General features: G+C 54.5%; 1 protein-coding gene across 1 annotated transcript in view; it reads left to right on the top strand.

The window, feature by feature from the left end:
- ADCY1 (adenylate cyclase 1) overlaps positions 1-27,184 on the top strand; it is a 117,838-nt gene that overhangs the window by 53,895 nt on the left and 36,759 nt on the right. The window contains exons 5-8 of the mRNA XM_057732897.1: positions 6,045-6,172; positions 10,626-10,784; positions 13,618-13,759; positions 15,192-15,347. Of these exons, the coding sequence (XP_057588880.1) occupies positions 6,045-6,172; positions 10,626-10,784; positions 13,618-13,759; positions 15,192-15,347 (585 nt within the window). The remainder of the gene's footprint in view (positions 1-6,044; positions 6,173-10,625; positions 10,785-13,617; positions 13,760-15,191; positions 15,348-27,184) is intronic.

The following is a 27,184-nucleotide window of genomic DNA, read 5'->3' as shown; positions in this document are numbered from 1 at the left end:
GGGCTTGATTGGCGTTTCCACGGGAGGAAGGGATGAGCAGATGTAGGGCTGGACAGTGTGGATAGTGAGGGCTCCGGGCTGTCGATGTTTCCTGCGGTCTGGTCCCTGCCCTGGTGATTAGGGCGGGGTTAGTGGCCGGAGTGTGGGAGCCCACAGAGGAGGTGCGGGCTCTGATCTGCCAGTGGAATGGAATAAGCTGTTTACTGTCTCCAGGAATTAGCCAGCCCTGGTGGGGCCGGGGGGTCGGGCATCCTTCCCTGCCAGCAAGGCTCCCGAGATGTCAGACCTTCATAGGATACAGAACACAAAAAACTGGGTGAACACACCCATCGTATTCAGTGGATGTGCCTGTGTTTCTTGGTTTTGGTTTTTCTTTGTTAATGCTCCTACCCTTTGTGACGACTCAATGCAGTGTTCTCCCCGCCCCTCCGCTGGCCTCCTCCCACCAGAGCGCGTGGATCTGAGGTTCCCGTGTTGTTACCTGTCTCCCAAGACATCACACCAGTGGGTCACAGCAGCTGCCTCCACGGCTCAGCTGATCAGTATTCACTTGGGTTGACACAGTGGTAGTTTTCTGATCCTGTTGTTTCCTCTGCATTTATTTATCAGCTTGTGGTTCTTTAAAAACGAAGAACATTTACTCATCACCTCTTTGGTTTATTCTCAATGAATGCTTGATTCTTTTCATTTCTTCATCAAGTTTCAGGACTAGAACCCTCCAAAGGGGTGAGTGTGAGGTTGCCTCCTGCTTCCTCATGACACGACCCATCCCCGCCAAGCACGTTCCTGTCTCTCTCTCTCTCTCTCTCTCACATACACACACACACACACACACACACACACACACACACACACACACACACGGCATTTTCCAGAAGCCCCGGCTTCTTTCATCAGGAAATGGTTTTTGCTGCCTGTAATCTGGGTTATCACTGGTCCTGGGACTTTACAGGAGACAGAGATGAAAGATATTGTTTAGAAAAAGAAAAACAAATTCTGAGTTCGTATGGATATTTCAAATTCACTTAACTTCACTCCTTTGATTTTTATATTTGTGTCTCTTCCTTTGATGCTGGAAATCCTAATGACAGTAACAGAATTTTTTGTTTCATCCTTTTATGTACAGATGATTCAGAATGGCATTACCAATATTATTACCCATGATAAGACTAATGAATACAATCTAAGGTTTCTTTAGTGATGTCTTTGGTTATCTTGTCCTTGGATTACATCCCACTAGATATACAGTCAAATATGTCTTTTCCAGTCACTTGGAATAGTTCTCTGCTGTGTGATTGTGCTACCAATGTGGTCACAGTTAGCTTTATTTCATTTTGGGTTTGGTTTTTAGGCATTGCTGTTTCTAATTTAGTTTTTCTTTTTAAGTACATAAAATATTAATATTTGCACGGCTCCATCACACAGTACATACCCCGAGGCAAGATACATGGGGAGAGAGGGCTGCCCCACCCCACATCACCCCCCACCCCATGCAATTAGACATCTGTGCTCCTTCTGGGGTTGCTCCTTCATTGTTTTTTTAAAGACCAGGAGCAGATGCTATGTGTGTCTGTTTGTTACTGGAGAGTGTGCCTCAATGGGACCCATCGATGTCTCTTAGGTATGACTGATGCTGGAGAGACTTCCGGTCCTGAGTTGATTCGGCTGTTCTCTGCTGTGGGACAGATGTCTTTGGGTTCTTGGGTTCCAGCTCTGCTGCTCCTATGTGGTCCCTCCCTGTGGGCAGGAAGCCCTGCGAGCACAGCGTCCTCATCTCTTCCCTTTACTTTTTTTTAAATTAGGATTTCCTTTTTTTTCTTTAAGAAATTTTATTGATACAATTGATATACAATAAACTGCATATATTTAAAGTGTACAATTTGATATTTTTTTCTTATTAGTAGTGTATATATGGCAATCCCAGTCTCCCAATTCACCCTTCCCCCCCTGCCCCCAGGCTCTTCCCTTTACTTGTATTCCTGGTTCTTGTCACGGCGGGTGGCATGTGTGGGGCTCAGGAAAAGGAACTGCAGGAATGATTTATGAAAATTGAAGTTGAAATGATTATGTTTCCTGCCTTCCAGCGATAGCTGTGGTTTATATTTTGGTGCATTTCTTTTCAGCTTTGGGTGGACACAGCCAGGTTAAACATGAGACAACCCCCTAGAAATAACATTTTCTGAAATCTCATTTCGTTTTCCCGTTGATGGCCCAGCAGCGTGCAAAGTTAGTGTGACTCTGCCAGTTGGGTTCTGGATGCTGTCACCTGGGGATCAGTGCAATCACTGGGTCATTTTGAGCTCTCCCCCTGTACCTCTTCACGCCCGGGGATGCCACCAGGTCCCAGAGCTCTCCTACCTTCTCAGAAGCCAGGTACAGTGTGGGGACCATGTGTTGATCTCCGACCTCTCTGCACTCCACTGTTTCGGAGTTGGCCTCAGAGGGGTTTGGGCATCTTTGGGCTCTGAAATTGCAGTGGGTCTTCCTGATCCCAGTGAATTCTCTGCATCTTCCTGGGCCCGGGGCCAGGTGGGTGGGGTCACAGAGACCTTGAGCCTGAGAGTCTCTGCCGTCCTCTCGGGGAGGGCCAGGCAGGTCCAGAGTTTACCTGCGAGCCTGCAGACCACACCTGGGTAGCAAAGGAGACCCTCCTGCTTGGATCTTCCCGTAGCCCCTGTGCTGCTCTGAGGGCCCTCAGTCCGTCATGTCCTGTCACTCCTGTCCCTTCCAAGTGAGCCCCACCGGCCCTCCTCCTCCATTTTCTTTCTTTGCTTTGGCTGGGAAACAGCTGTTCAGGTGTCACAAACGCTCCCCGCGGGGAACTCCAGGCGTTGGCTTGCAGTATTTACAGGGAAGTTGTAATCTAAAACACCAAAAGCAATGGAAGACACCCTTTTTTGGTCTCTTAAGCTTGTTAACAAAAGTCAGGACAGTTGAGACTAAAAGCAAGGCGATGGGTTAGCATTTCACTTCCCCAGTCTGTTCTGGGCCCAGGAGGGACCGTCTCAGGATGCTGGCCGACGATACACCTCGCTGACGGGCTGTAAGTATGCTGCTGTGTGTGTTGGCGGGTCCAGCGGAGGATGGCTGCTTTTTAGGAAGCTCTCCCCAGAACGCAGTGGACCTTGCCTACCTGTGAGCCCGTGGCCTGGATGTCGCCTGCTAGATGCCCTCGTCCTGACTCGGAGAGCAGCCATGCCGGGCAGTAGGGGTCAATCCTGAGGCTCGCCAGGGACACCACTTGCCTTCATCACAGTTTACACCTTGTTCTTCCAACGCCTCCTGTCGGCCGTCGGAGATCCCACCCAGCCCCACAGAGACTCCCTTTTCTGTGGCGGCCACTCCGAGTCTCTGTGTCACATATGACAGTTGGGTTCATAGGGTGGCTGTTAGGGGCAGCCCCACCCACAACCTCTGATTTGCCTTTGAATCTGATGCCACTATTGCCACTTATGACCTGCACGTCGGATTTATGGCCCATCCACACACACACACACACACACACACACACACACACACTCCTGCCCACTCAGCAGCCTTGTACCGAGCACCTTCTAGTCCCAAGGACAGGCTTGTTGGGGACATGCAGAGATGAACAGAAGGCCAGGGTCACAGAGCCTGGAGATGGCCGGGAACACTGCGGGGCCAAGCTGGGGGATGTAGGGATGTCCCCAGTGGCCCACACCCACATCCCCAAGGGGATGCTGATGGGTGGGGACACCTGTCATCCTCGAGGTCCCCAGAATTGGGGCTTGGTGACCTTGGTAAATCTTCTGCAAGAAGGCTGCCTGTGTGGAGTAGGTGCTGTCACTTCTGCGGGCTCCCCAGAGGCAAGGGTCTAGATCCCCAGATGAACAGCTGGGAGGAGGCTGGATGAATTGGGGGCCTCGTGAGCTTTCCACTGAGGGTCTCTGTGCTGGGGAGGATCAAGCCCCCGGCAATGGACCCTCATCTCATCTCTGGGCCCCTGGGTCTAGTGAAGGCAGGCCTCGTGTGAAGATGGGGATCAGATGGGGGGGGAGCTGTCCCTCTCTGGCTTGCGCGGTGTGTCCTGGCAGTGATGCTGGGGACAGGTGGGGACACTCTAGAGGTGTCAGGAGAGAGCCCAGTACTGCCTCTTGGCCTGGAGAAGCCTGGCCGGCTGCCCTCCAGGGGCCGTGCCCACGGCTCCATGGTGTGAATGTCTGCACCTGACTGTCTGGTCCTGGGCTCCCAGACTCCATCACAGGACAAGTCAGCCCTGGCATGGCTTGCCTGCGGGATGCTGGGAAACCCCTTCTGCAGACCAGGAGGCTGGCGTCCTAATGGTTAAGTGGCTGCCCCTGGTCACTCAAAGGCTGAGTGCCCAGACCCTGGACCTCCCTGAGGCCGCTCCCTGTCCGCAGGGGGAGGCTTCAGGGCTTAGGATGGGGCAGACCCAGTCACTGGGTTTTCCCAGAGTGCACCCGGCAGATGGACTCTCCTTCTCCCATTGGAGTGTCCCTACATTAAGGGCGGTCCAGGGCTGGGAGGAGCTGGGCACCCAGCCATCCACACGGGGACATCCCCTCCTCTGATGCGGGCCGGTGGCCTGGGCCACCTCTCAGGAGAGCTGCAGATTGCTGGCCTTGGCTCCTCCCCCGCCCTCTGCCCCGGTGGACAGTGTCCTGCAGAAGTGTGGGGTGTGTGTGAGCCTGTGGGTGGTGAGGGCTGAGAGTTCTCATCCCAGGGCGCTGTGTGAATTCACAACATTCGAGAAAACCTGCAGAAGGTGGCTCATTTGTAAGAAACCAAAGAGCAGAATTAAATATAAGTCCTAGAATGTGTTCTCAGAGTGGAGTCGGCAGAGCTCTGGGCTTTACAGGACCATCCGGGGTGCTGTCCATCCTAGGGGCTGTGAGGTCCATCTCATCCGCGGACAGGCTGCGTGAAGCCAGTCTCCCTCACAGATGTCCACAAGCTCAGGAGGCATGATGTCATGAATGGCAGAACAAAGAATCTAGCTGTCTCCTATGAAGACAGATACTGGAGACTTGCAAAGGAGAGAGCAGTGCTTTGCTTCTTCCAATGATTGTTTTTGTTTTGGGAAATGTCATAATTTTTTCATAAAGTGTATTGCTTATGTTAATATGTAATGGATTTGCTATTGCTTTTTAAAATGCATTAATACATTAAAAAAATCTCTCAGTCTTAGCTTCTTATGTGGTAATATCCATAGCTATAACCTACTTACATGAATACTTTCTGTGAGGTCCTCAGTTATTTAGGAGGGGGTAAAGGGGTGTTGAAAACAAAATGTTCTAAACTGCCATTTTAATGCTCTCCTTGAAATAAAATGGATAGTCAACTGGCATAATCATGGCTGACCCCGCTGGATTAGTGCAGGACAGGTGGTGGTAAGCCTCTGACGTTTCTCTCTCCGTCCTCAACGTGAGGGCACGGTGGGTGCTGCCATGCTTACCGTCGTGTTCATGTGAGCGTAGACCTTCTGCAGTGGCGGACGCCTTCCCGAGGTGTCCCCTGTGTGGCGAGGTTGGGGCTCAGGCCTAGGCTGGTGATGCTTTGGGGAGAGCTGCTCACTGGCCTGTGGACCTCGACTCTAGGTTAAGCCACAGGGACACCCAGATGCGTGTGGCCTGCCCTTCCTGGGCTGGGGGAGGAGTCTAGCTTGTTCCAAAAGGGCCATCACTTGGTGATTGAAGTTGGTGGTCAGGACGGGGACTGTACTAGCCCCTCTTAGGGAGGGGCCCCTCCTTGGAGACAGGACCTGCGTGTGGGGTGGCCTCCCCTCCTCGAAGGGTCTGTGGGGTTGGCCCAGTGAACTGAAGGGTCAGGGGGCAGCTCCCAGGGTGGAAGGGGCTGAGTGCTGGGGTGGGGGCGGTGTGGGGTGCCCCGAGGTGACCCTAATCACAGCGCTGTCGGAGAGGGGAGGTGGGTGTCGCCTGGGCCCTGGTCTCCGTCATGCCTCGAGCTCGGCGGTCAGCGCCCCTGGTGGTGGCAGAGGTGCAGGTGCTTGGGCGGCCCCAGGTCTGTCGCTAACGTGCCCTTCGCCCTCTCGCCCGAAGGAGAACCACTGCCGCCGCATCAAGATCTTGGGGGACTGCTACTACTGCGTGTCCGGCCTCACCCAGCCCAAGACCGACCATGCCCACTGCTGCGTGGAGATGGGCCTGGACATGATCGACACCATCACGTGAGTGTCCCTCGGGGACGCCACCCCGCCGCGCAGGCCTGCCTTGTCCTGGCCGGTGTGTCCGAGGTGGGTCTCCTGTGCTGCGGCTGCAGAGGACCAGCACCACGCAGCGAGGTGCTGGGTGGAGGCATCCTGCCTGCTCTGTGCAGCTCTGCCTCTGTGATTCCCTGCTTTGCATTTTGTCGGGCCTGCATGTCTTTGTCCATGGTGATCCCAGGTATCATCAGCTATGTGTTCGTCAGGCTGAAAGAAACGACGCTTCGAGCTTAGCCAGATAAGATATTCAAGGAATTGATTGTGGGAAAGGGTTGCCTCAAATCCAGCTGAGTTCCAGTTGAGAAGGAATCATGTATGCTCGTCCAGGTGGGCAGGTGACCCGGTGTCAGGTGCTCTCTGTGGGGAGAGGGTTGGATGGAGCAGGTGAGTATTTCTGGAACACTGGGGCCTGGCCTGCTGGTTTCTTAGCCACCCTCGTCTCCTCACAGTCCTCGTCAGGGCCTGGGATGAGGAGGTAGGGAGCCTTCTGTTTGGTGAAGGAGGGTGTGGAACTGGGAGGTTGAGCTGGTGTGTGCAGTGCAGCTCCACATGCCAGCTTCTCAACAGCCTGGAGAGATGGCTTTGGCTCAGTGAGATGGGGTCCCAGGGCCTGCTGTGGTTTCACACTTGGGAGCAGAGAAGTAATAGCATAAGAATGGAATGAGAAGGGGATGAACAGCAGGCTCACTGCGCCGGCCTTGTGAGGTGGACTGTGGGGTCCACACACGGGCACACAGTGTGCAGAAGCAGGGCGTTCAGCACCTCACCAGCGTGTTCAGCCTGGTACCCCTCTTCTAAGGAGAGAGAAGGTGCCTGTCGCCGTTGCCTGGGTGAATCCCTGAGGCCTGCTCTTCCCAGAGAGCCCGTGGCAGCTGGTCGGGGCTGTGGTCTAGGATTGACAGTAGAAAAGCCCCCCTTCCCTGGGGGTTTCGACATGTAGCCCCTGCTCTGGAGAAAAGCTGAACTGGAGAAGAGGCTGGTTGTTGACCAGCCTGCTCTTTCAGGAGGTCAGAGATTGCCCTGGGTGGCGGGCATCATGCTGTGGGTGAACAGGAGGCAAAAGAGGCTGGGGTGCCAAGACGTCCCTTGCTGGGGCCTTGGAGAAGTCTGTTGCAGGCCTGGGGACCTCTGAGTGGGCAGAGGAAAGCCAAAGGCAGGAGGGATGGTTTGCATGGTTGTGATATTCCTGAAGCATCTCATGCAGACCCTGTGCGTGGCGAAGCAGATGCTCAGGGTTGGGGATGCGCGCCTTCCGCTGTGGGGCAGTTGGACCACCGTCATCAGCTCCCTCTTCAGGCTGGTGCTTTGCTGGCAGCACATCCACTAGGGTCGCTTGCTTCTGAAGACAGGGCCATCCATTCCAATTATGAGCTCAGGACCGACTTGTGTGGTTCTAGCACTTGCTGCCGCCGATGGAGAGGAGCTGAATAAGGAATCCGTGAAAACTGAGGAAAGGAATCTCTGCAAGGACAGGAATGGGCAGACATGTAGCCAGACTGGCTCTGACCGTGTGTGAGACCAGAGGGGTCGAGGGTCTTCTCCTTGGCCAGCAAGTGAGGAGTGATCTTGTTTTCCACTTGGTAGAAAGTTCATTTCTGTGTGGAAAAGAGATGGGAAGATTTTCCATGCTCCATGTTAAAGACAAAGCAAAGAACGCTGCCTTGAAGCTGGAGTCCCGGGGCTCTCACCCCTCCTAGGGGAGTGGCAGTGCCCGCTGCTGGTGTCCTGCGGCGTCCTGGGCTCCTGCAGCTGGCTCTGGGGAATCTGGCCCCTGTCTGCGCTCAACACCCAGACCAGATCCTCCTCTCAAACTTGTGGACCTCATTAAGGTGTGCAATATACTCTTTAAAAAACACCTGGGTGCCCGGGACGCTGCGTAGATGTATCTGACCCTACAGTCTGGTCTCCTGAATGTGGAGGATGGTGAGGCCGGGCTCCAGGGCCAGCAGGGAAGGCAACGTTTTGGCATGCCTGTGGGGCCCTTGTGTGTCATGGTTTTGGGGGAGAGGCCCTCGGTGGATGAAGTGAGCAGTTATGGGCACAGCTGCTCCTGGTTAGAAGACAGGCCTGCACGGGGGCTGCGGGGGAAGGTCTGTGTGGAGGCCGCTCGAGGTGGGGGGGCCATGGAAGGTGGGGGCTTTGTGGCCTGGCCAGCAGGAAGCCCTGCCAGGCAGTGGGTGAGCAAGCGGTGTGCAGTGGAAGTCAGGGCAGGGCTTGTGGGGCGGGGACTGCCTTGGCAGGTGGGCTGGGTCCAGCAAGATTCACGCATCTTGTGCTCTTACTGGCAAATGCGGCGTTCGGGCTCCCATGACGGGCCTCCCGGAGGGATGTGGGGCGACGACAGCCGCTCGAGGCTGAGCAGGGTTGCCATCATCGTCCCCTCCTGTCCGAGCTCCCTGTGGAGCCTCTGTTAGTGGAGTAGAAGTAGCAGGATGTGGGCGTTGAGGGCACTGGGGTGGGGTCTGAACGCTTTCAGAGCCTGTTGGAGCTCATGCAGCCCCACCCTGGATTACACACAGGGAAACCGAGGCTGGGAGAGGACAGAGGTCGACGTGGTCTGTCGCCATGCCGGACGGTCCCTCCCTCTTCCCCCGCAGCTGGTGGGGTGGAGCTCTGGGGTCCGGGTCCGAGGGGCACTCTGGGTGTAAGGTGGCTTCTTTAGCGCTGCTCCTCCTGGTAGGATGGTGACTAAATCGTGGATGGTTGGTAAGGGCACCATGCACAGTAACCCGCTATGGAGAGATCACGGGGTAGTTTCAGAGTCTTTGCGGATTTTAGGCTGTTTCGGCCTGGCCTTCCTGCGGGTGGCCCAGCTCTGTCCTCTCTTCCACGGCACAGAACTGGCCCCTTTTGCTGTCAAAGGCTCGCGAGGCAAGGCTTCAGGACCTTTCTTCTTTGTCGCTCTCCTTGTGATGTTGTGGACTTAAGTTACGTCCTGGTCACATTCATTTTGTTCCGGATGGAAGATTCCCAGTCTCTATTTCACCATCATATGAAGCCCCCCGTCTTTCTTTAGTCTTTTAAATCAAGTTTTTCTTTGGAGGGCAGACCTGTGGGGCACCTGCTGTTGGGAGGGGACAGAGGGCGGGTGGTCTGTGTCGGGCTGCCCGAGGGCGGTGGCAGTGTGGCCCTGTGTGCCCCGGCCTCCTCGTCTCCCTTCCCGCTCACAGCCGATGTCCTAATCATGGGGCCGCCGTGTCCCCGAGCCTCAGCTCGGCCTCCCTGCCCTTCTTGCTACGGAACATCTCCCGTGGCCGCAGAGCCCCACCTGACACACCTACTATTCAGGGCCACCTTCACCCAGGGTGGGGAGGGCTGGGGGCGCTGTGGCTGAGCCCCTCCCCGCCCTCACGGCTTCCTTGCAGTTCTGTCCCTTGGAACACACCGGCCAGGCCTCATATTGCTTCCTCAATAACATGCTTTTAGACTTTTAAAAAATAAAAAATCTGCCTTTTGGGGAAAAGTGGAAACTACAGAAAGTGGCATGCGAGGGCCTCCCGGTGGCGCCCGTGCACCCCCTGCGCTCTGACTGTGCCGTCACAGGCACGTCGTGTGCCTGCTGCATCTCACTTCGCCCTTGGCGTCGTGGGGCTAGGGAAACAGTGCAGCGGCCTCGTGGCCCCCACAGGGACTTCTAAACACGAGCCACCTACATGACTGCCGTGAGAGCAGGAGCTTTGAACACCACCTCCTGTTTCCTGTGTCCTGTGACACTGCCCCCCGCCCCGGGGTGGTCTCTCCTGGGGCCCCAGGGCTTCACGCCATCTTTTTCCTTAGCCGGGGGCTGGAGCCCAGAGACGTGAGCGACTTGCCCACAGTCGGCCAGTCAGCACTTGGGGAGGTGGAGTGCGCACCGGCCCTGCAGGCTGCTTTCAGCGTCCGCACATTTTGTCTTGTTTCCTCCCACGAGCTGACATCCCACAAGGTCCTCCTGTTATTTGGGGCAGGTTTGTGGAGCCTTGGGCCTCCCCACAGGCTGGGTCTGAGGCCCACCCTCTCAGGCAGGGAACTGGGGGTCAAACCTTGACGGCTCCCAGGGCTCCTAGGACCCTGTTAGATGTTCCCCGTGGCGCTCACGCTGGCCCCTGGCTAGCAAGCAGGCCCGAGCACCCCGACCAGGTCCATGGTACACAGAGCAGGATCGGGGTCCTGGGACTGGGGTCCTGGGCTCATTTCCCTCCTGGGGCTGCCCTGGGTGGGGAGGGGGTGGGGAGGTGGGATGCCTTGTGAGATGGCCAATGGCCAAGGAGCAGGGGGGAGCCAGCCTGGAGCGACCCCTGCCCACCAGGGGTCACAGCTCTTGGGGGTCATGCTGACTAGGTCAGGAGGCCCCCACGCTCCTGCTCCCCTGTGCTTGTGGCCCTGAGGGAGCAGACCCCAGGGCCCCAGCCCCACGTCCTGTCTGTGTTTGCCGCAGGTCGGTGGCCGAGGCCACTGAGGTGGACCTGAACATGCGTGTGGGGCTGCACACTGGCAGGGTCCTCTGTGGGGTCCTGGGCCTGCGCAAGTGGCAGTACGATGTGTGGTCCAACGATGTGACTCTGGCCAACGTCATGGAAGCCGCTGGGCTGCCCGGGTAAGTCGGGGACCCTGAGGTCAGGGGTGGAGGGTTCTAATTCAGCCTTCTGCTTGGGGACCCGGGGAAGCCCGGCCTGTCCCAGCCCCCCACCGACATGGAAGCGGCCTTCGCTGTGCTGGCTCAGCCTCCTGGCCCCCAAAGAGAGCCGGCCCTGGACGGGGAGACTGAATGCCTCCCCCCTGGTCCTCCTGGCTCGGAGCTGTCCCGAGTGCTGACCGTAGCTTCTCATTTTGCTTTCTTCTCAGACGTGCAGGGGGAAGTGCTGTGACTTTAGAGCCCCACTAGGGAAGTGACAGATAATCTTCTAGAATGAGGATGCAGTTCTCATTGGTCCATGTGCTTCTAATGCTTTCTAATTACAGTCGCCTCCTTTGGTCTCATTTTCTTCAAACCATTCCACAGAGCCAAGGCATCCTGTACTATAAAAACATTAACCCGGGAACTGAATGGGGACTGCCCGCCCTCCATGAACCGTGGGCGGCAGGGGGATGACATGATTGCAGGAAAGAGGGCTCTAAGGCACACTCTCGTGGTCCCACCTTCCTGATTTCCTCCTCTTAGAGGGGTTCGCAGGCCGTGCTTGCAGCTGCTGCGTGCCCGGCTGTGGTTCCCAGGAGCTGGAGCTGTGTTAGACGCCCGCACATGCATGTCTGCCTCGGTCCTGTGAACCTCAGCTCAAAGCTCTGTGCCCTCCGCTCCGGCCCCTCTGACCCTGGCTGCCTGTCCCCGGGCGTCCTGTTCTCACCCTAGAGGCCTGGCGTCCTCTGGGCCACACCTTTCCCCCCCCTCCCGGCCTGACCTCGGGGGAGGTGGTGGAAACAGGCGGCACCTTTCCGTGTGCTGAGGCCCTGAGCTTGGCCGAGGGACAGCGGCCTCCGAAGCCGCTTGATCTGGAGAGCAGCTTTGAAGTCTCGGGAAAGGAAGGCCTAAGGGACTCGAGGAAGCAACGAGCCTGGAGGTTAGAATCCAACAGCAAAAAACGGGAGGTGGGGGCTCAAAATCTTCCTCAGAGCCATACTGAGCCTGCCACGGGAGTGGCCACGGAATTTCTAAGTGGACTCAAAAACCACCGCATGGTGGCTGCCTCTGAACGTCCCCCTGGGGGACCCTCGCAGCCACTGACCCCTCCCTGCCACACCCCGTCCTTGCAGCCTTCTCCACTCCTGCTTCTGTTCTCCATCCTTCAGAGCAGGGCCTCAGGGGGTGGCTGGAAACACCTTCTCCCTGTGTCTGCCCTTCCCGCTCTGGCAGCCAGGGTGAGCCCTGCGGACAGCCCTGCCGCAGCCCCGCTGTCCAGACCCTCAGCCGGCCACGTGGTGACGGGCGCCACCCACCTCCCTCGTCCTCTGCCCCCGAGGTCCTACGTGTTCCGCTGGCCCTGCAGCTCCACGCTTAGGGCGAGCACAGGGACTGCCCGCTGTTAGGGATGCCCTCCACAGGCCCCGTCCCCTGGCCGGTCCCGAGGGAGGGGCCGCGTCCTCCCTGTCCCGCCCTCTACTTTGCTTCTTTCTTGCCCCCCTCCTCCACCCCTGCTTTGTGAGACACCCCTCCCCCACCACCAAAAAAAGATCACCCGCCAGGAGCATAGTGTCTTCAGGGTACCTGGAAATTCCAGGAGGGGGGTGTCGGCAGTGAAGACAGAGCCCTGGTGGGGTTCACGTTCTTGGGGGGCCAGAGGAAGCCCTCTGGGGAATGCAAAAGAGGGAGCACGACATGGGGCTGGGGGGGCTTTATCACCTGTCCGTCTGGGTCTCCCGGGCACGGAGGTCAGTTAGGGGCCAGGCAGGGGTCGGGGGGGTCACAGCCTGTTCCTCTCTGTTGTGGAAGGAATCGAGGAAGGAAAGAGGGAGGGGAGGGCGGGAGGGAAGAAGAGAGGGGAGGAAGGAGGAGGGAGGAAGGAAGGACCAGTGAATGCATGAGCTGATATGCCTGGATTTCTAGAGACTGTGGATGCCGTCCGCAGTTCAGGGCCAGGCTGACGGGGCGACAGCGTCCGGGGGCCCTGAGGGCCGGCAGCGGGGGATGCTCACTCCTGCGCGCGCGCCCCGTGTGTCTCCCCCTCCCACAAGGAATTCAGGAGATTGTTTGGTGACGTGAGGACTCCGTTCTCGTGGGGAGTGGCTTTTCACTTGCGCTGGGGGGCTGGCTTTTCTCCCTAGGCCCGAGTGCTCGGGCCTTGCTCAGGGGCGGAAGCGCGAGCCGTGTGTCCAGGTTCCGGGGGGCCAGTTTCCGCTCAGGCTCTACTAACCGTGAGGATTCCTCCTTCTCTCACCAGCAGACTCACTGGGGTGGGTGTGAATGCCGCCCACACGGCTCTGTTCCCGCCCGCCCTGCTTTGTGTGCAGGCAGCGTGGGCCCGACGTCGGGCCAGGGTCCTCCCGCCCTGGGAGTTTCAGGGACCCACCGCAGCCTGGGGGGTGGGCCTCGCTTCTCGCCTCACCTCTCTGCCCTCTCCGTCCCTCGTCATCCCTTCTGTGTCCTCTGACACCTGCTTCCTTTCTCCCCTTCGGTGCCCCTTGTCTCCCTCTGGCCCTTATCCCCTCTACCTGCAGCGCTGCCTGCCCTCCTCCTGTGCACGCTTCCCCCTCTCTCCTGGGGTCCCTCCCTGCCCCGTCCCACCTGCCAGTGCCCCTGTGCGCATGCCCCCGGGAACCTGAGCGATCCTGCCAGAGCTTGCCCATGGGGAGGGGACACCTCTGCCAGGACCCCGCGGAGCATCTCCCGGATGCGGACCAGAACCAGCTGTGGCCCCGTGGGGGAGGCCCCGCCTTGACTCTGAGCAGAGGCATCCGTGGAGGCTCTGTCCAAATCTCCGCCTCCTTTTCTCTAGGAAAGTTCACATCACAAAGACCACCCTGGCGTGCCTGAATGGTGACTATGAGGTGGAGCCGGGACACGGACACGAGAGGAACAGTTTTCTGAAAGCTCACAATATTGAGACCTTTTTTATCGTGCCCTCGCATCGACGGAAGGTAGGCTCCAAGAGGGGTCCTGGAGGTGTGGAGCCTTCTCAACGACTGACGGCGCCTTCCTTCTCCTCAGATCACTGCTTCTCGGGCTTTGAGCTCTGCACACACGGGAGGGTGTCCCTACTGACCTTGTGTCCTGGGCCTGGCCTGTGGCACGTGTGGGGAGGGCCGTGGGGGAGGGGAGGGGACCAAACTTCGAGTCGGGGCCCTGGGGTCCTCAAGGGCTGGGCCATCCTGAGTCCTCCTGCACTCCCCTGGGCCTTTGCTGCCTCTCCTGCAGATCAGGTTGGAGAACTCTCTGCAGGAGCTCCGGGATGGGGTGCACTCTGCATTGAGGGGTGCTGTGCACACAGGAAGGCTTGTGAACATCCTGTGTGGGCGCCAAAGGTCACTCTACCCTGGGAAAGTGATCCAGACAAGACAGGGTGACTGAGCCACTTCCAGGGCTCAGGTGAGGGGCTCAGGGCTCAGGGCTCAGGTGAGGGGCACAGGGCTCAGGTGAGGGCCACAGGGCTCAGGTGAGGGGCACAGGGCTCAGGGCTCAGGTGAGGGGCACAGGGCTCAGGTGAGGGGCGCAGGACACAGGTGGCTGCAGTACTCCTAAAGGACATGAGCAGGTCGGATACGAGGGAGAGCTTTGGGTTTTGCTGTCCTGGCGCATCCATGGGCCAGCGCTCTCCAGGCCGGGATGCAGTGGCACCCATGTGACATGGGGACCATGGATGGGAGTGGCACTGGCCAGGGGAGAGAAATGAGGCTCAGGGCAGGACAGGCAGGGCAGGGTGAGCTGACTCCTGGAGAAGGGGAGTGAGTGTGCGGGAGAAGGGCAGGTGTGAGAGGTTTGGGTGACCAGCTGGAGTCAACCTGGGAACATGGGAGCCGAGGGCGGGGGCCGAGGAGGGAGGCCTGCGAGCTGCTGCCAGGATGTGGGAGGTTGTGAGTCAGAGGAGGGAGCCTTGGTGCCCTGCGTGGATGCCACCCCACCTGTCATGCAGAATTAAATAACAGCGTCAGGCATGGCTGCGTTTTGAGGGTTTGCGGGATAATGAGGTCTGTACAATGAGCAGCCCCTTTGGAGAAGTTTGGGATGAGGAGGAGAGAGAAAAAGGTGAAAGGCAGAAAGGGAGGTCTGCAGGAGGAACCCCAGGGGCCAGTGGGTGACACTTATCAGCATGGTGCTGACCCAGCTGGGTGATGTCCACGCATCCGCCCCAGGATTTGGGCATCGCTCTGATTTCAGAGGCATTGGGTATAGTTGAGAGCTGTGTGTTTTGGGACTGGGTTGCCGGTTCTGTTCCTTGCTGTGTCTGGTGAGCAGTAAGCCTTGAGCAAGTGGTCTGTGACCTCTCTGCCCCATCAAATTCGTGCTCCCTGCCCGAGAAGCAGGTCATGTATGTCTACTCACAGTGTTTCTCTTTGCTGTACATCTGCACAGATATTTCCAGGGCTGATTCTCTCGGACATAAAACCAGCCAAAAGGATGAAGTTCAAGACCGTGTGCTACCTGCTGGTGCAGCTCATGCACTGCCGGAAGATGTTCAAGGCCGAGATCCCTTTCTCCAATGTCATGACCTGCGAGGATGATGACAAGGTAGGCGGCCCGCGTGCCACATGCCAGCCCCACTCTCCGTCCCTGTCCATCTGTCCTCCCAGTGCAGTCCTGCTGCAGTCTGCTCCATCAGCCCTTGACCTTCACCTTTCACAGTCTTGCAAATGCTGGTAAGAGCTCAGCTGCTTTTGCTTTCCTGAAAAAATCTTTTTATTATCTTGTCTTTTTTTTTTTTTTGCAACTTGGCATTCCATGGATTTATCAGTAAATTCAAGTGAAGATCCCCCAGCCGTTATTTAAATCTGCCCTTAGGGTATTCACGTGTCAGATGTTCTATCGCTGGTTCTGGAGCCCCCGACCTCCTGCATCTGCACTCGAGAGCCTCAATGTGGTGGCACCCCAGCCTTGCCCTTCACAGCCGTGGGGAGCATCCCTGGCCGTCCCCTCCCTCCCTCTCTGGCTCTTATATCAGCGGCCCCACCTTCCTGGGTTAAGTCCCTCTAGTTGATGGTACGTGGCCTCCAGCACATGACGGAGTTTCCTTTTGTAGGCTTCCTGCAGGGTGACCTGGGTGCAGGATTTTCCATCTTTCTTCTTGGGTTGGTCAGAGTCACCTTCCGGTTGACTGTCTTTAGTCTTCTGTGCGGGGCAGGGCCTGGTTGAAAACCTGGAGTGAGTGGGGGCAGCACTGTGGCTGGGGTAGGGGGTGGTCCTCAGTGTCTGCTTCAACTACGTGGGCCTCATGTCTGTAACCCTGGGCCAGAGACCTGATCCCTTCCCCTGCAGGGAAGACCCCGGCCCCCTGGGGCAGGAGCACCGTTTCCCGGGAGCCTGGGGTGAAGCCTGTGCTCCACCTTTTCGTCAACAGCCTTGAGCATCCTTCCCACGGCCTCCCGTCACCGGCCCTCCAGCCCCCGCCCTTGCACCGCCGGCTGTGCCTTCTGAATGTTCTCACTTCCACCGTCGCCCATGTTCTTGGGTCTGCATGTCAGTGGCCCATTGCCTGTTTCCTGAGATTGCGTTGTGGCCTTCTGCACTCTCGTTTTCTGTGCCTTCTGGGCTTTGTGCCTTGAAAAGGAATTCCCTCGCCTCAGTTTTAGTGGCTTTTCAGGGAGAAGCAAAATCCTGCTGGCTCTCACTCGTGGCGCCTCATTCAAGAGGGAATTTTTTGCGATTTTGATTATGAGCTCCTATTTGGAAAAACTTTATCTGGAATTCCCTTAAGAGCTCTGTTGATGGTGAATTCCCTCAAGAAGATTGGCCTTTCCTCTGTCGGCCAACGAGGGAGGCTTTAAACTGAATGCCTGGCTTGTGGTTTCTAGATGTCCCAGGCTGTGAATGCTGGCCCCAGGAGGCGAGGCGTGTGCATGGCCACTCCCTCGGTGTAGAGCCGGGTCTAAGACATGCCAGCTTCTTCACGGACCACGCTTCATGGTCTCTCCTGGTCAGTATTTGCTAATGGAGCCTCTGGGGGTCTGGGGTTCAGCCTTGACCTTGATGCCCGCCTTGCTCGGGCCCCAGGTTTTCTGTGAGCCCCGTGAAAGCATGGGGTCACCATTCCCTGGCCTGGATCCCTGCTGCCCTGAGGTTTCTGGCCTCAGGTCATTTTCCTTACTTTCTCGCCAGCTCAGTTGCGCATTTCAAAGTATGTATGTGTTAATATATTCACCCAGAATTTGTAACAGGAGCACTTTCAGGGTCTCCTGTTTGCCAGGTTGCCAGAGTAGAAACACCGATTTAATCACTGTCTTCTTCCTGCAGTGCCCCTGCCCCCAACCCCCTTGACTCAACTTGACCCTCCAGGGATGGGACTGGGGAAGGGGACTGAGGTGCACAATTTATGTGTCCAAAACTCAGCATCAGGATGAGGGGTAGTGCAATATTTTAAAAAATCAAATGTAATCCAAAAGAATCCACAATGAATGAAAAATCAGATTTTACATGAAGCCAGGGCAGTGTGGAACCCTCGTCCTGGATCCCGAGGCCAGGGGTCCCCAGGACTCCTCAGAGGAGTTGGGGTGAAGAGAGGGGCGGGAGTGAATCATTCCTGTGTGATTGCCCTGTGGGGTGGGGTTAATAAGGTCGAGGGGTCCAGGCTTTTCCTGGGCAGAGCCTGCTGATCTGTGAAAGGAGACTGTGACCCCTGGGTTCAGACTGTGTCTGATGAACCCACACAGTTAGCATCAGTCGCTCTTTCAATGGGGCCAAGCAGCGCCCTCGTTGTCCCCACTCAGGCCTCAGAGTCCCAGCAACACCCCCCCCCCGCCCCCAACCATGGCTCCTTAGGTTGGGGAGGAATCGCACTGGGCTCGCTGGCCACTTTCTCTGGCCGCTGTCTGCAGCCCCCTCTCCTGGTCCGGAGGCCCAGGAACCCACGGAAGCCCTGCAGCTCCATCGCTCCCATCCCACCAGGCAGACCTGCTGTGCGCAGGGCTCCTACCCTCCCTCCTTTCATGCCAGCGTCAGGAGTCACGTTCAGATTCCTGGACTCCTCATCCTCCAAGCCTGGCACATCCCTGGCTTTGCAGCCCTCCCGCCTCCCCTGGGAGCATGGGTGCTGGTGTCTCAGGTTTCATCCTTGGCCCCCTGTCCCCACGGGCCTCCCCTGTGTGCTCAGGGTCCCCAGGCCCCCACTCCAACACCCCGGACATCTCAGGTGCTCAGCCACTACCTGGCTGGCCCGACTGAGAAGCCCGCAGCCCAGGCCTGTGCTCTGCTCTCAGGCACCCTCCTGCTCCCCGCCTGCTTTTCTCTCCATCACGCCACCTCCTCCAGACTCTGACCCCTAACCCCCAGGGCGCCCTGATTCTGGCCTCGTTGCCCCACGGGCCGCCTCCTTGGGCCCAGGCAGCTCCCCTGCTGAGGAGGCAGAGAGACAGCGCAGCCACCATGGGCAGGCGCCACGGGCTGGGGGCCGCGCGGGCAGCCCGGACCTCTGGTGCTCTTCTCTGTGCCCCTTCATCGCTCCTGCTTTGGTGAAGACGAGTCCAGGATGGGGAGGGTAGCAGTGTCGGCACCGTGGGAGAGGTGTCGGAGGCTGAAGACAGGGCAGTGACAGGCAGGTGGCCTGTGGGGGGTCCATGGTGGTCCTGGAAGGATGGGGTGGAGAGGCCACACACGGGTGGGGCCGGCCACTAGTGGTGGCATTTGGGGAGGACAACTTGAGTGACCCCTCAAGTGACCCCGTGCAGAGCAGCCCCTACCCTGCAGTCATTCTCCCCTGCGGGTCCCAGATCCAAATCTGTTTTGGGATGAGGTCTGCCTCATCGTTGCTGTTTCTGTCTTCCATTTACTTTATCCGTACCTCCAGGCCTAACAACCTGATCAAGCTGGCCTTGGAGATGGAGACGGGGAAGCCGGCGGGATCAGGGCAGTGGGTTCCACACTGTCTGTGCCTTTGCGCTGCATTTGTGAGAATCGTATCCCAAGTTCTGGGAAGTGACTCAGATGTATGTGGTCAGCCTCAGACCGCAGCTCGCCTTGGGTTCCTGTGTTCCTGGCCTCTCCTGGGTCAGAGGTGTGGGAGCCCATGGTGGGCCGGCCGCTAGGTGGCGATACTGTGCAGGCACCGCCAGGCGGCCTCGGCTTCTGGGTTTGGTTTCAGATTCCAGCATGGCCTGACTGCACCCCAGTTTCAGGCCACGCCCAAGGGGCTGCTCCCCTTAATACATAGGGACAGGCACCTGCAATGAAACCTGACCTCCACGTGCTCACACTTGTTCTATTTCTTCCTTCAGTATTCCTTTCTGATTGTAAAAGTAATTTAGTGTGGAAAACATAGAAAAATACAAAAATGCACAAAGAAGAAAATGAAAAGCATTCACCTATAGTCTGACTACCCACAACCAACCTATCATTAACATTTTGGCCCTTCTAGCTTCTTAGGTGTGTGTATATTTATAAATTTTTTAATAAAATTGATGGGAGGATATATGATCACTTTGCTACTTGTTTTCAATTGTCAGTGTATTGTAGAATTTCCTAATATTGTCGAATATTCCTCAAAAATACGATTCTTTAATCATTGTGTAGATCTCCAGCCTAAGGAGAGACCATTTACATATGCAACGTCCACTGTTATTTAGGTCATTTCTGCTTTTTTTTTTGTATATTAAATCAAGGTAAATAATTCACAGCATTTTTGCTCATGAAAGTGCATTTGCATCTCTGATCATTTTGTAAACTGGATTTCTCTGAGTTGAGCATCTGCGAGAGTGGGTGTGTAGCTGGTTAGAGATTGTAACAGCAGCCTTGCCTGTAGCAGCAGGTGGGAGGTGAGTCTCCCCAGCCTTGGCCAGCGTGGGTACACACGCTTTATCGAGTCCTTTAATACTGCCAAGTAGATTTGCCCCTTCTAGAATGTACACCAGGAGTCTCCCATTTCTCTCTCCCTTTAAAAAACGCTGCTTCTGTCCTTCTTTTCACATTTAAAAATACCTAAGCATATTTATTTTAAAATATAAAGGTAACGTACCTATGATACAAAAAAATCAAATCTCCCAAACTGCTGACCATTTTGTGTTTTTTTCCCCCAGAAAAATCTGGCTGTGTGCCAGAAGGTTAAGGCAAATAGGACTTCACCTACTTAACTGCCAACTTAACTGCCCCAGCACCCTGTCTTTTCACTCGGTGATAGACCTTGGAGATCCTAGAGGCCCGTACCCCCACCTACAGACACAGACTTGGTTCCCGGTGCCTTGCTGGTGCGGGGGAGTGTGACTTCCAGATTTATTCTCCTGGCCACTGGTGCTGAGAACATCCTTTTTTTTTTCTTTTTTTTTTTTCAGTTTAGGTAATATTTTATTGGTAATATTTTTTTTTAATCTTTATTGGAGTATAATTGCTTTACAGTATTGTGTCAGTTTCTGCTGCACAACAAAGTGAAAGAGCCACATGTATACATATATCCCCATATCCCCCCCCCTTGAGCCTCCCTCCCAGCCTCCCTATCCCACCCCTTTAGGTCCTCACAGAGCATCAAGCTGATCTCCCTGTGCTCTGTAGTAGCTTCCCACTAGCCATCTATTTTACATTTGGTAGTGTGTATATGTCGATGCTACATATATACAAATTTAGAAAAATGGTACTGATGAACCTAGTGGCAGGGTAGGAATAGAGATACAGATGTAGAGAACGGATTTGAGGACACTGGGGGGAGGGGAAGCTGGGACATAGTGAGAGAACATCCTTTTTATTTATTTTATTTTTTTATAGTTGTGGTGCACAGGTTTAGTTGCTCCGTGGCATGTAGGATCTTCCTGGAGCAGAGCTCAGACCCGTGTCCCTTGCATTGGCAGGCGGATTCTTAACCACTGTGTCACCAGGGAAGTCCCAAGAACATCCTTTTAAATACTTCTTAGTGAACTTTACAAGGATAGCCTGGGGTAACTTCTTTGTAGCGAAATCACTGCGTTACATGGTGTATGTATTTTAATTTTGGATCACTGTTGCCAAATTGTTCTCTCCATGTTTTCCCGCTTAGTCCTGTGGCGGCTTCCCTGAGTGCTGGCCTCCAGCCTGGCCTCAGCACAGTTTTAAGTATTGTCCATTGCTCCATGCTGTGTCTTCTCTCTCAATCTGTTTCAGGTCCACAGAGGGCCTTTCCTGCCCTGTCTCCTGCTTTTTGATTTATTTTTATTTATTTATTTTTTAATTTGTTTATTTAAAAAAATTTTTTTTCATCTTTGTTGGTGTATAATTGCTTTACAGTATTGTGTTCGTTTCCTGCTGTACAACAAAGTGAATCAGCTATATTATATGTATACCTATATCCCCATATCCCCCCCCCCCTTGAGCCTCCCTCCCAGCCTCCCTATCCCACCCCTATAGGTCTTCACAAAGCATCAAGCTGATCTCCCTGTGCTCGGTAGCAGCTTCCCACTAGCCATCTATTTTACATTTGGTAGTGTGTATATGTCAATGCCACTCTCTCACTATGTCTCAGCTTCCCCTCCCCTGCCCTATGTACTCAAGTCTATTCTCTACATCTGCCTCTCCATTCCTGCCCTGCCACTAGGTTCATCAGTACCATTTTTCTGGATTCCATATGTATGCTTTAGCATACGGTATTTGTTTTTCTCCTTCTGATTTACTTCACTCTGTATGACAGACTCTAGGTCCATCCACCTCACTACAAATAACTCAATTTTGTTCCTTTTTATGGCTGAGTAATATCCTATTGTATATATGTGCCACATCGTCTTCATCCATTCATCTGTTGATGGACATTCAGGTTGCTTCCATGTCCTGGCTGTTGTAAATAGTGCTGCAATGAACATTGAGGTACATGTTATCCTTTTGAAATATGGTTTTCTCAGGGTATATACCTAGTAGTGGGATTGCTGGGTCATATGGTAACTCTATTTTTAGTTTTTAGTTTTGTTTTTTTTTTAATAAATTTATTTATTGGCTGCATTGGGTCTTCGTTGCTGCACATGGGCTTTCTCTAGTTGCTGCGAGCAGGGGCTACTCTCCATTGTGGTGCACAGGCTTCTCATTGTAGTGGCTTCTCTTGTTGTGGAGCACAGGCTCTAGGCACGTGGGCTTCAGTAGTTGCGGCACATGGGCTCAATAGCTGTGGCTCACGGGCTCTAGAGCACAGGCTCGGTAGTTGTGGCGCACGGGCCTAGTTGCTCTGTGGCATGTGGGATCTTCCCAGAGCAGAGCTTGAACCCATGTCTCCTGCATTGGCAGGCGAGTTCTTAACCACTGCACCACCTAGGAAGTCCTATTTTTAGTTTTTTAAGGAACCTCTGTACTGTTCTCCATGGTGGCTATGTCAATTTACATTCCCACCAACAGTGCAGGAGGCTTCCCTTTTCTCCACATCTCCAGCATTTGATGTTTCTAGACTTTTTGATGATGGCAGTTCTGACCATTGTGAGGTGATACCTCACTGTGGTTTTGACTTGCATTTCTCTAATGATTAGTGATGTTGAGCATCTTTTCATGTGTTTGTTGGCAAATCTGTATGTCTTCCTTGGAGAAATATCTATTTAGGTCTTCCGCCCATTTTTGGATTGGGTTGTTTGTTTTTTTGATACTCAACTGCATGAGCTGCTTGTGCATTTTGGAGATTAATCCTTTTTCTGTTGCTTCATTTACGAATATTTTCTCCCATTCTGAGGGAGGGGCCCTTGGAAGGTGGAGGACCCTCCCAGGAGCTCAGCAGGCTTCCCAGGGCCAAGTGGGTGGAGGAATAGCCAGCAGCTCCTCCCCTGCTCTTCCGGCTCTTTGATTTAAACATGACTAGGAATTTTTTAAAAATATAGTTTCCACCATTTCTATTTGAATTTGATGAAAATAAAATTCCATCTTATGTTGGGTCCATGAGTATTGAAACTGATTATAATAACTTCTTACTTTCCTTGGGTTTTCTTGACGTACAGTGGCATCACTTTTAAATAGTGATAATTTTTGTTTTTCTTTTATATCCTTTATTAAATTATAATGAAGAATGGCATTCTTTTTTCATTCTAGCTTTAATTAGTTAAAACAAATAGAGTTTTCTTGTTAATTGTGATGCTTTTGGTAAGAAGTTGTAATAGGTACCTAATGGTCTCAAGAGAGTAGCCCATGTGAGTGAGTGTTTGTACTTTTAAAAATGAGAAGTAGATACTGAATTTTAGAAAATGCTATTCAGTGTCTATTGAAATGATGAATCTGGTGGTTTTTCTCCTCTGGCTCTTACAGGGTAAATGGTATTACAGGCTCCTCCAAGGTTTCTTTGACCTCTAGTAGCTTTTTACTTGCTTTCTGTCCCTGCTGAGTCAGGATGCCCCAGATATAACCACTGCAGGGGACAGTGATGGCTCCCCTTTCTGTCACCACAGCGATGTGTGTGCCACTCTTTTGTCACTGGCTTTTAGTTGTCGTAGGAGACTCTGCGACCCCTGAGATGACAGGCTGTATCCATCAGCCCCAGACAAGCCAGACCAGGGCACAGTTGCTATTGGCCACTTACCTTCTGAGCTGAAGGCTCCCTTACCATAGTCGAGACCCAGGCCAGGTCTGCCCACCTGGGGACAGCCTGCACTGGCTTCCAGAAAGCTGCTGGTCGGAGCAGATTCTTGCTGGGCTGGGTCTGGGTGTGATATCCTCATATCTCAGGCCCCAGGAAGGACTTTGTGCTGCGGGACCGTTTCCAGGGGTGCATCGTGTTTCCCACCTGAGATCACTGGACTGAGCCGTCCCTCACGGCCCTGCTCCAGGGCGCTGTGCCTCAGCTGCTCCCTCCCTTCCGGATCAGTTTTTGGCTCAGCCCGCATGCTGACCCTTGTCTGGCCAGACACCAGTGTGTTTCAGTAAGAGATTCTGCGCCTCCTCGCTCCCCGACAGCCCATGCCCTCGAAGTGGATTAAATCCAGAGCTGTCAGCCAGGACAATTCGACTAACACACCGTTACCGTTGTTCCCGGGGGAACAAGGGGACATCGTGTAGATCCTAAGATGTTCATCGTTTTGTTTTGTTTTTTAATTAATTAATTAATTTATTGGCTGCATTGGGTCTTCATTGCTGCATGCCGACTTTCTCTAGTTACAGAGAGTGGGGGCTACTCTTTGTTGCAGTGCACAGGCTTTTTATTGTGGTGGCTTCTCTTGTTGTGGAGCACGGGCTCTAGGCACATGGGCTTCAGCAGTTGTTGTGCACAGGCTCGATAGTTGTAGCTCATGGGATCTAGAGCACAGGCTCAGTAATTGCAGCTCATGGGCTTAGTTGCTTCGCGGCATGTGGGATCTTCCTGGACCAGGGATCAAACCCGTGTCCCCTGCATTGGCAGGCAGATTCTTAACCACTGTGCCACCAGGGAAGTCCCAGACATTCATAGTTGAAGGTGAGAGTGCAATTTACAGCCTACTTCACAGTTTAGATGCAATGGACAAGTTTCTGGTAAAACTCAAAAGAGCAAAAAGACCCAGGCAGAAGTGGAAATGTGAATACTCCTTTGTCTGTTAGGAACTTGAGTCTTACTAAATTGCTTCCCAGGAGGAAATTCCCAGCCCAAATGGCTCTGGTGGTGGTGGGTTCCCTGGTCACTGGAGGAGGAATAGTGCCCCCTCATATACAGGCTCTTGCAGAGAAGAGGATTGAGAGAACTTTGCAGCTGCTTTGCACAGGCGGTGGATACCCCCTGACGAGGGCGCCCCTTGGGAGGCATGAACCTGGCTCCCGCCTCCACTCCAGGAGAGGTTCAAACAAGGGCTTCTTTGTGGAAAAGGGTGGAGAGAAGCCACCAGTTCTTAGGCTGATGAGTCATTCCTAGAAAGTCTGTGAAGTGAAAGCATCAAGGCCCTGGGGTGTCCCTCAAGCCCCTGGGTGTCCCTGTCCTTTCAGCAGGTGAGGGTGGATGGCAGGGCTGAGCAGTGGGCCCTTTGGGGAGCTGCATACGTGAGGGGGACTGGGCAAGACCTGGGGTGGAGCAGCCAATGCTGGGCAGAGGCTGTTTCTCAGAACACGGCCTTGCTGGGGTGTCAGGCATGAAAGGAGACCCGAGATGCGGCTCTGTGCTTTGCAGGCTTGGGGACACTTTTACTGATCTCGGCTGCTCATCCACTTCAGGAAGTTGGGTGCCCAAGCTCAGCCTCAGGAAGTACCTGCTTGCCTAGTTTACCGCAGGCCAGGGTTTCAGCTCCATGCTGCAGGAATGCCCCATCTTCCCTGCCTCTCAGTTTGCCGCCCCACGTTCTTATAATAACCACCCATGGCAGGTAGAGGACAGCTTGGGACCCGAGGAGCAGAGTGGCTGTAGCATCCAGGAAAGCCACTTCAGAGGTGTGTCTTCTCAAGGGTAGTGCTAATCAGGAGTGGGTTTCATGGCATATGAAGAAAACCCCAATTGTGGTGGCTTGAACAAAATAGAGGTTAGCTTTCTCATGAATAAAGTAAGTCCACAGAGCAGTCAGTTCAAGGCTAATGTGGTGGCTTCACAAGCATCTTGATCAGACCCTTTCTATTTCGTTATTCTGGTTTGCCTGATGTGCCACTTCATGGCCCAAGATAAATGCTGTGGCTCCAGTCATTGCATCTGCATTCCAGCCAGCAGAAAGAAGGCAGAGCTGGCAAAAGGCATATCTCCCTCCTCTTAATGATGCTCCCTAGCAGCACTTCTGCATATAGCTTATTGGCCAGAATTCAGGCACACGGCTGCATCTAGCTGAAGGGAATGGAGAGAAAGGCAGGCATTGGCTGAGACCACTGCCTTTATAGAACTCAGGTTCTATGACCAAGGGTGTGTGAATGTTGGGGAGACTGCCAGCAGTCTCTGGCACAAACTTGCACCTGAGACTCTGGCATCGGTGCATCCATGGGAAATGTCCTGGTGTGGATTGAGAGCAAGTGACTTTCTCAGTGGCAGGTATAATTCAACTCCTAAGTCAGCCTTCGTAGATGAGACCTACCTGGTTTGTTAAAAACAGGAAAGTAGTAAAGCAGTGCGTCTTAATCTCAGACCCGCATCAGGGACCCTGGAGGGCCTGTGGCAGCAGAGTGCCCGCCAAACCAGTTCCCAGTGTCTGGAGACCACCCTGGAGACCCGCAGCTATGAAGGACTCCAGCTCAGAGGACTGGCCCCCAGAGAGGAGAGGGGTCTGGAACACCCCGACCTCAGGGGTGCAAGATGCGCCTGAGAAAGAAGAGTGTCGGGGGAGGAGAAGCAGAGACTGCATCTCCCACGCCCTCCATGCCCGCTGCCTCTGGGTCAGGCTCCAAGCCCCGCTTCTCCACATCCCCATGCTCAGCACTACCAGCAACGAGAACGGTAGTCACCTCTCCTGCCAGAGGCCGGGCAGAGCTGACAGCTGACGTCTGCTGAGATTTTCCCAGGAGCCCCCTCGGTAGCCCCACCCCGTTTCCCATGAGGAGCCTGAAGTTCCTGAAGTGTCTGCCTCACTGGGGCCTCCGTGCTGGACTGGGGCTCTGGAGGCAGAAGACTGTGCTCCCTGTGGCCTTTCCTGCTGCCTCTGACTCCACGGCCTCCCCCGAGGCCACCACTGAGGGCAGTAAGGGCCAGCTCAAGGACTCGCTCTGGGCCAGGCATCCTTCCTTGGAGTATGAACATTCTGGAATCTCATGAGAACTAATGAGGTGGCCACTATTGCTCCCATTTTACAGACCAGGAAGTGGGGCACAGAGAGGTTAAGCGGCCCACTCAAGGGTGTACAGCCCTGCTTCTCAAGTCCCTGCACTTAAGCCATTATCTTTCCCTTTGGCAGGTGAAGAAAGAGGCTCAGAGAGCCAATTTCCACTTCAAAATGAGCAATGTTTTCCTTTAACTTGATTTTGATTTTTTTTTAAAGGACACTTATGATTGTTGTGGGAAAGAAGAGGAAAGCACAACAAGAAGGAAAAATGTGTAATTCCGCTGCCAAGAGGTGGCCACAGTTAACATTCTGTACCATTGATGCAGCTGTGGTTTAATAATCAGAAAAATGTTCCAGGGAGGGAACTGAGTGCAGGTGGTCTTTGCATCCAGGCGCCCCGTAGCACCTGGTGAGGGAGCACCTCTCCCTGTCCCACTGTCCGGCCGCCCTGAGGGCTGAGGACGACATTAGCCCCCAAGAAGCTAGTCCTGCCCAAACAGAATAAGCACAAAACTCTGAAATCCAGTGACTAGGATATTAGCTGCCCGCATGTGCCCCCAGCAACACAGCCTCCTGGGCCCTCGTGGCAGGAGAGCCGGCTGTCAGGCTCACAACACATCAACTGGTTTTTTTTTTTTTTTTTTTTTTTTACATTCACAAAAGTGTCAGGTCCCAGAGGGAGAAAGAATTCACAGAAGCAGAGGAGACTCTCACATTAACTCAAGGCAGACCTCACAGCTCCTTCTCACTCCTGTTTGCAGCCCTTCCTGCACTTGGTTTCAGGCCCCGGGGAGACAGGCA

This window comes from Hippopotamus amphibius, chromosome 4, assembly GCF_030028045.1.
Source record: "Hippopotamus amphibius kiboko isolate mHipAmp2 chromosome 4, mHipAmp2.hap2, whole genome shotgun sequence".
NCBI classification, from domain to species: domain Eukaryota; kingdom Metazoa; phylum Chordata; class Mammalia; order Artiodactyla; family Hippopotamidae; genus Hippopotamus; species Hippopotamus amphibius.
This window is presented reverse-complemented; position numbering and strand designations above follow the sequence as displayed.